General features: G+C 37.3%; 1 protein-coding gene across 3 annotated transcripts; it reads right to left on the bottom strand.

Annotated features, from left to right (window-relative positions):
* Positions 1-2,339: 2,339 nt before the first annotated feature.
* LOC117633179 lies at positions 2,340-6,457 on the bottom strand. Of its 3 annotated transcripts, none has more exons than XM_034366885.1 (3): positions 6,360-6,457; positions 4,539-4,831; positions 2,340-3,740 (listed from the first exon to the last, which is right to left on the bottom strand). In XM_034366885.1, exons 2-3 carry the CDS (start codon positions 4,794-4,796, stop codon positions 2,541-2,543), a joined length of 1,458 nt encoding a protein of 485 aa, XP_034222776.1. In that variant the 5' UTR covers positions 4,797-4,831; positions 6,360-6,457; the 3' UTR covers positions 2,340-2,540. The 3 variants fall into 3 exon arrangements, with proteins under 3 accessions (XP_034222776.1, XP_034222779.1, XP_034222778.1); XM_034366888.1 differs by having other exon boundaries at positions 6,259-6,360; XM_034366887.1 differs by lacking the exon at positions 6,360-6,457 and having other exon boundaries at positions 4,539-6,324.
* Between the last annotated feature and the right edge of the window lie 1,491 nt (positions 6,458-7,948).

The raw sequence follows: 7,948 nt of genomic DNA, 5'->3' as shown, positions 1-7,948 counted from the left end.
CCCATTTCTTTTTTTTTTCCCTTTTGCTGCTTCTGGTCTTAAACAAAATTGGCTCATTGGGGAAGAAGGTAAGTTTGAAGCCTGAGGAATTTGCAGAGACTGTGTTCCCTGAATTCTTTCTTTGGCATATACCTTCTGGAGAAAAAACAGTAACAATTTGAGCAGGGCCTGCTCCTTCTCCTGGTTTTGTTATTTCTTCCATATAAATTGAAGCAACCATGCAAAAGATACAGTTGATATATTTATTTTTTCGGCTCCTTTGGCATCAAGTAACTAGGCAAAACACTCACACTGCTTGCAAATATGTCATGGCAGTTGCTATCAGATGGAATGTGGAAGACCAGATATCACCTTGACCCCACTCTGAAAAAGAAAGAGCTACAATGCTTTGGTGGTCTTTTTTATGCTGCTGGCTTCGGACCCCCATGGCCTGCTCAAATGTTTTTTTTTTTTTTTTTTATTCTCTGCATTGATCCAATAACACAAAACTTCATATATATCTTGGTATCTGTAATTGCAGAGCAGTTTGCCTTCCACATGCATTTTCATCTCCAGAATCCTTGCTGCCAGTGTTTCTTTTGGGTTGCACTTATTTCACTCAAACGCGTTTAAGCTTGGCTTAAGTCACTTTTAAGCCCAATTAGAGGATGAGATTTAGCAAAGATTAAGTGGGTTACAAGCTTCTGATCAAAGGAATGTGGGAAAGAAAGCAGTCCCTGCAAATGCCCAATTGAACATTAAAATTGCCTGAAAAAGTTTGAAAGTTACTTGTTTATGGTATTTTTTACATGATTTATATTTTACGCAGAGTGGAATATGGAATGATTGATTGGCAGACACTTATTGACTTATTGTGCTTCAACTACTCAGTTTATTATGACTAGTTCGTTTGCAGTAGCCACATGCTCTGCTCTTTCATTCTAAAGTGTAATAATAAGCAGATATGTCCTTAGTCAAATTGGATAGAACGGATATGCTCCCATTCTGCATTCAAGTTTGAATCCTCATTCTCGTAATTTAGATTAGATTCAAGTATACTACCGATTGTATAAAAATAAAATGTAGTAATAAAAACATTTTGAACCAATATTATTATTATTATTGGAGAAATATAAATGTAACCCAACCTATAGTATTAGTCACCATCTTCAACATGTGGATATATCAGCAAATTGGAACATTTCAGGTCATATTTGACCAAATTTTTAAAGTGAAAAGTGAGCTTGGGAAACCAAGCAAAAGGTGAAGTGGAGAAAACACAAAAGCCTATAAAATCGTTGTCCATATTATATATTCTGAGCCAGGCAAAGAAAATGAACTTTGACCAGAAAATGAACAAATAGGTTGTAAAGATGTTAGAAACATTGATCGACCCAAATCCCATTGTCAAAAACAAGAACCAAATTTAGTAATTATTGTCTCTCAAAAACAGAGATTCTTCTCTTGATTTCTCTCTCTCAGGGGGCCACCAGCATGTTAAGGGAATCAAACCAATTAATAATTTTCTTTTTGATTCACCAAGTCTTGAGATTATTCTTTCTCCTCTTTCTTGTACATGTAAAAAAAGTTCCATGATCAACAGTTTGCCTCTAGAGTCAAAAGGTAAGCATGAAAACATCCCAACATATGCTCCTTCATGGAGGAGATAAAGAGAGAAAAAAAAAGAAAAAGAGAGAGATGGGAAGTGGGAAGTGGGTGGAGAATGATTTGTTTAAGGTAATGGAGGACTTGTTTGTCAACGGTTGTAGGCTCATTGTCTACTGCTGCACCTTCAGCCTCGGGGTTTGTTTGTGAATTTGTTGCCTTTCTTAGACTCGCATTTTGTTTGCCAACATTTGTCTGCCCATATTCTTGTACAAGAATGTTATGGAGTTTACATGTAAACAAGATATGGCACTCATGAAGTCAATAGGAACTCTGCCATTTTCTCTTCTTTGGTCCATCTGCCTTCTATTTCTTTCCAAGTCAGATTTTATCTTTTTGATAATTTGTGCCAGTAGTATTGTAATAGGATGCTTTCTTGTTTGTTTTCATCTTTCTTAATCTGGGATACAGTGACGCTTGATTCAGTGATCAAAGGTCTTGGTCTTGATTGATGATTTACAGGATGTGTATCAACCCGAACACGACACGATTAAAAACAGATTAGCATACTGTAAAACCATCTAATACGATCAATTAAACAAATGAAGTTAGAGCATGAACTTGGAATGACAAGAACTGAACACATTGGCAAGAAATTTCTGTAGGCTCTCTGGATTTGGGTTCCAACTCTGTACCGGATATGAAACAAATTGAATACAGAAACATACAAGAAACAAGTTTGTACGAAGGCAAAGCACAGGCAACTGAGTATCAAAATTGCTTTGGATTTTGTATGTCTGTACAAACCAAAATAGCACTGGTTAGGCATGTGATAGGGCAAAAGATCAGTCTTGAAAAAGTGCCATTGAGCTAAACCTAAAGGGACAAGTATATCACAGGCCACTGACAACCTCAAGCTGCTCAATTGTCAATTTCATGTCCCTCGAACATCTAAGCTATCTTCTAGATTTACATCCAGTTAGCTGTTCTTCCTTTGTCTGGTCATCATCACTGTCAATTTCATCACGAGAGGATCTAGTCTGGATGCTCATACGTCTAGGGATGAACACATTATAGTAGTAATTCAAAATGCTCTTCCGGCACTTGGAAGGGAAACGCTTAAAGGCAGTCCTCCAAAAACTTGCTTCATTTGATAGTGGATTCATTCTGACAAGAGATTCAAAGCTCCGCTGTTCACTTGAAGTCCATGACGCTGAGACAAATTCTCCCATTTCATCAAACTTCCAACTCCGGAAGGCAGGACCAATTTCATATTGCAAACAGAGTCTTGCTTCATGAATGTGGTGTTTGACACAACCAACAGATCCTGGAGAGACGCAAGAACAGGAGTCGGATCTCCCTTTACCAAGTTCTTTCACAGCGGTTCCTGCACTTTTTCCTTTAATGGGCCACGTTCGTTTGCCCAACCACCTTGACACTTTCGAATCACCATCACTACCATAAAGATTCTTCCTATCCACTGGACCCGTCCATTCTGGGACTTCCACCTGAAAACCAGGACCAATGGGAACAACAGCCCTCAGAACACCACCATCTGAAAACATTATTTTCACTGCTTCTCGAACTTTTGAATTTTGCTCCTTTGACCTCAATGGATCCGAATGGTGAGCTGAGCCATCGATCTCTCTCACAGGAATAGATCTTGGAAGATAATCATCACTGGAAACCAATGACCTCAATGCACATTCAAGTTCTGAACTATTCTCGTCTAAACTCGAAGAGTCTGAGCTTTCAGCTGTATCATTAAGATTCACATTGGTTGCATCACAGAAATTCAAGTTTTTCGGACTCAATGTGTTCAAACCATTGTTTGATTCATCTGTATCAATTAAAGGAGAGGCAGAATTATCCTTGCAATATGGACCAATATTTTCCACATCCATAATGGCCAAATCTGTATAGCCTGGCTTATGCTGATCTTCATCTTCAAAAGTCAACAAACTTCCAGAACTGCGTGAGTTACAGAGAAGCAGTGGTTCGAAAATTTCACTGTTGGCATTTGTATTGGTTACACATGAGACAGAATGCACTCTGCCCATTTTCTTTACAGTATGAACATCAGATTTCTCTGTAGCCAATCCAGAAGCACCTGCGAACTTACTACTGTTTAGGAACTGATGAAGTTTTCGTTTTCTCTGTAGAAAAAAAAAAAAGAGGGGGGGGAGGGAGAGAGGAGGGAAAGTAGTTTCAATAAGATTGGGAGTGACGAATGAAAGTTCATGTTAGAAAAAAAACTTCTGAACTGGAAATTGCGTTAAAAGTACAAAGAAAATAACTCACATTTAGAGAAATTATCACAAAGTAATATGGAAAAATTAAGCAGGGCTAAATGCTTCGGAAATTGAAATGTTTCACTTATGTATCATGACAAAATTAAGCAGTAGCCCTCTCTTTTTTCTTATATTTTATTTTCGGTAATGATTGTGGAAAAGCTTATCAAGCATATGAAGTTCTGTTGGATAACTTTTCTGACAATGGAACAAGATCATCAGTTGATTCTAAGTTGGGTCTGTGAAGAAATGCTCGTAATGTATGCTTGACATGCAGGATAAATTAGGCTAGGATCATAGGAAATATAGGATATGTCAGCTAATAATTGGTAGAAAACAGGTATGTAGCAGGATAACTAGTCTTATCACTATTGCAATTCCGTATACAACTACATTGGGCTTCTCTCCAGCACTAGAAAGCCCAACATGTACAATTGAATGCAGATTGGGAGGTTCTGGACTCAGGATCTCTCGCTCTGTGATACCACATAAAAGTTTATTGGTATACCATCAAGAGTTAAGCTGTTAGGATGTGGGCCAACTATTGTTTTATTATCTTAACATACTAATATGGTTTAGTCAAATGAACAACACCACATTTATCAGCAAGAAAACAATGCAACAAGATAATTGAAAACAAACAATGTTTTAGTTTGAACATACCCGAGGACAAACGACATTACCAAGAAGCAATAGTTTCCGCACTTTAAGACTCTGCTTCCATAATTGTTGAGCTGAATCTGGGGATGCTTTCCGGTCACAAGGGTCTAATGCTAGCCCTTTCAACCACACCAACATATCAGAATCAGTATAGAAGCCAAAAGGTGACTTCCGTTTTTGCAGCTGGTCCGCCAAGGGAAAAGAAGGTTTCTTAGCACTCTCCTGATTGTCACGACCACTAGGACTTCTCAATAATGTCATTTTAGCAAAGTTATCCTTCAAATCCTATTCAGACCCTGTATCAAATTTTATCACCTTAGCAGGTGCCACTTTCTAACTTATACTCAATGTAGCAAAAGATAGTAAACAAATCTATGCCGAAATTCAATCACTTCTATAACACTTCAAACACATAGCATACAGTCCAATGTTAGTAGAGAATGAAAACCATGAGGAGGTCGAGAACTCAGAAAGAACCCTTGAAAAAGTCAAGTGTCCTGTCCTTGGTCTGACCTCCTTAACCCTCTAAAGTTCCACATGAACATAATTTGGTTGTACAAACCATCCTTACTCTGCAAGAAACTCAACTCATGAGATCTCATCCAATTAGGCAACTATAGCCTAAATAAACTACCCCTTTCAGATGAGATATCCCTTTTATCTAGATGAGAAGAGGAAACCTACTGAAACTTTCCTATGGCCAATCTAAGCCTTGAAGCTTTCACTTTCACACTTATCATTCATGTTCATACTGTTTGAGACCCTTGGTCCAAGCACGATGCTCGTGTCTAAGTTCCCTCAAATGGCCAATCTCCTTCATTCTTACACATTATATGGTGGTTCAATCTTGCCAAAAGATTTCAACATCTGTCACTATAAATTGAAAGCAGTTGTTCTAAAGAGATTTTATGACAAAAACTTTTCCATAGGCCATAAAAAGAACTGCCTTTCCCAACCATCACATTCAAATCCAATGGTGTGTCTGTTTCGCTGAAGCAGATTTCAGGAATTTAAAAAACCATACTTTGGAACATGGATTTTAGAATTAATGGCATCGAATGTTCCCATTCCAGTATTTGGAATGCTAAAAATAGAAATGTTTTTATCAATGACACCAAAAGAATTTTTGTTTTTAAAGTATAAATCCAATGGCAAGGTGCCAAGTTAAAACCAAACAATAGGTTTATGAAACCCACCTCTAAATGATGGGTTTGGAAACCATCTATTTTCTGAGTTTTTATATGAAACCAAACACATTGTAATTTTCTGGCCAAATTAAAAACCCAGAAGTTTGCACTTGCCAGAAATGCATTCTTAGGGAATTCTAAACCCATCCCTTAGCTATATTCCGAGAAACAAACACATCCCAAAGGTTAAAGTTTTAAGTGGAAATAGAAAATACGTCAGTGCAAAAATGGAGCTCTGATTGAAATCTTTCAATTTCCCAGGAAATTTCAAAAACCAAACAAACAAAACATTTCCCGGGATACTTCAGCCAACCCATTTTCCGTCGAAACAAACAGAACCTCAGGGACCCATCTCCTAACGAGAGCAACACCCAAACCCTAAAGTGGGTAACTTTGTGTGATGGCATCGGCATCTTCGTCAAGATAATCTAACTTAATGCATTACACTAATATTCAATGGTTGGGTTCGCTACTAATATCTATAGTAGTATTGGGTTAGCATAAAGCAAAGGCGGATTCAGAAATGGAGGGCTGACCTTGGTCGCTTCAGTTCGCGACCGCCATTAATGGAGTTGAAGAAACTGTGCACGAAAATAAGCGAGTGGGTTTGTCTGTGTGTTGAGTGTAAAAAGGGTACCTTTGGGATGGCCGAGTAGGACGAGTTCGAACTCTGGAACTCGTGGATTCTGGTTTGCACCTCTGGTCCCTCGAGAAACATAAAATTGGAAAAGAAAGAAAGTAGCGATGTTGAAGGCTAATTTTGCATTTGCATTATAAATCTCTTTTGGGCTGTAGCAGTTAAAAAAAAAAAAAAAAAAAGAGGAAGGAGAGGAGGGGTCGAAATCTTTTGTTTTGGTCTTTGATAGACTACGAGAGGAGAGAAGAAATAATATAATTTTCCCCACGGGTTTAGGGTATTTGTGGGGCTTCGATCCCAATGAGTCGGGTATGAAGATATAAATCGGGTATGGAGATGGATTTGGAGAAATTTTCGGGTATAGTGTTTTGACGGGATGATATTCTATCCCAACTCAAACCCAATCTATATAGAATATATATAGTTCCCTTTTATTGAGGGGCGCCCTTTAGAGACCCATATGTTGTTTTTTTTAATGATCCAAACCATTTATTTTTCAAGTTTTCAATTATAGATCAACATTGCAAAAATTTAATTGGGATCAACAAAATAGACAAACACGCAGCTTCAAGAAAATACTATAATAACAACAATAATTGAGTGGTTAAATGGTTTCAGATTCAAGTGATTTTTTGCAAAGATGATCTTTGAGGGATTATCTAAAAACTAGACGGTTCGGATAATTGAAATACAATGCATGGTTGGCCCTACAAAGGTGTCCCTCAAATAAGTTTATTTGAAAGATCCCTACCCTCAAGCTAGGATTATATTAATTTTTTATATGAATATATTGTTAAGTGGCTTCTAGGTTTGTCTCACAACTCCTACCAAAATATATATTCCATATATTATATATTGAATTAAATAAAACATAGTGTAAGTCTAAAACAAAATTTTGTATTGTCTGTTACTTAGTATAATAGTTTCTAACTTATCTTTTTTCCCATTCAAGATTATTATTGTTAATGGTGTTTTTGCATTAGGGTGGGGCGGGGATGGGGATGTGAATTACGTACCCATCCTTTTCACCTCATTGTCATCTTTAGAAATAAAATAAAAATTTAGGTGTAAAAGGGCGGGTTCGCTGCCTTTATCAAAGGACACAATCCACATATGCAGAGAGAAGTAACTTGTTTGTTAGTGCAAATGATAGTCTAAATTAAAACGAAAAGATGATTTCTCTCTCTCTCTCTCTCTCACACACACACACACAACTATGACGTCACAATGGTTCGAACTTGAGACCTCTAGTCTATAAGTCAAGACTTAGACCTCGTTGACAGATAAGTAACTTTTATGCCACAGAAGCTGAGAGATATAAATAAAAACCAACTTTCGATAAGCACTAAAATTTTGTGGTGATAATCAAATGATTAAATGAATTTTTATTTTTATAGTAAACACTAAATTTGTGATGATAATTAAATCACCAAAAAAGGATGATAATGGGGTGGAGTGGGGGGAAAGACGAGGTCAAGTTTGCCATTCTCATCATATTCCTTTTCTTCCTCTCCTTTTCTATTTTCCCTATCTCCGTCTCTACAATTGTCCGTTTGAGATTGACGATCGTGCCAGTACGCATATCAGAG

This window comes from Prunus dulcis, chromosome 6 (assembly GCF_902201215.1).
Source record: "Prunus dulcis chromosome 6, ALMONDv2, whole genome shotgun sequence".
NCBI classification, from domain to species: Eukaryota; Viridiplantae; Streptophyta; class Magnoliopsida; order Rosales; family Rosaceae; genus Prunus; species Prunus dulcis.
The sequence above is the reverse complement of the archived record's forward strand: the minus strand, read 5'-3'. Positions and strand labels throughout refer to the sequence as shown.

Coding starts and splice junctions, on each gene's coding strand:
- LOC117633179 (XM_034366885.1), bottom strand. CDS start 4,796: ATGACATTATTGAGAAGTCCTAGTGGTCGTGACAATCAGGAGAGTGCT. Junction 3,741..4,538: donor GTAATGTCGTTTGTCCTCGG/GTATGTTCAAAC, acceptor TTTTTTCTACAG/AGAAAACGAAAACTTCATCA.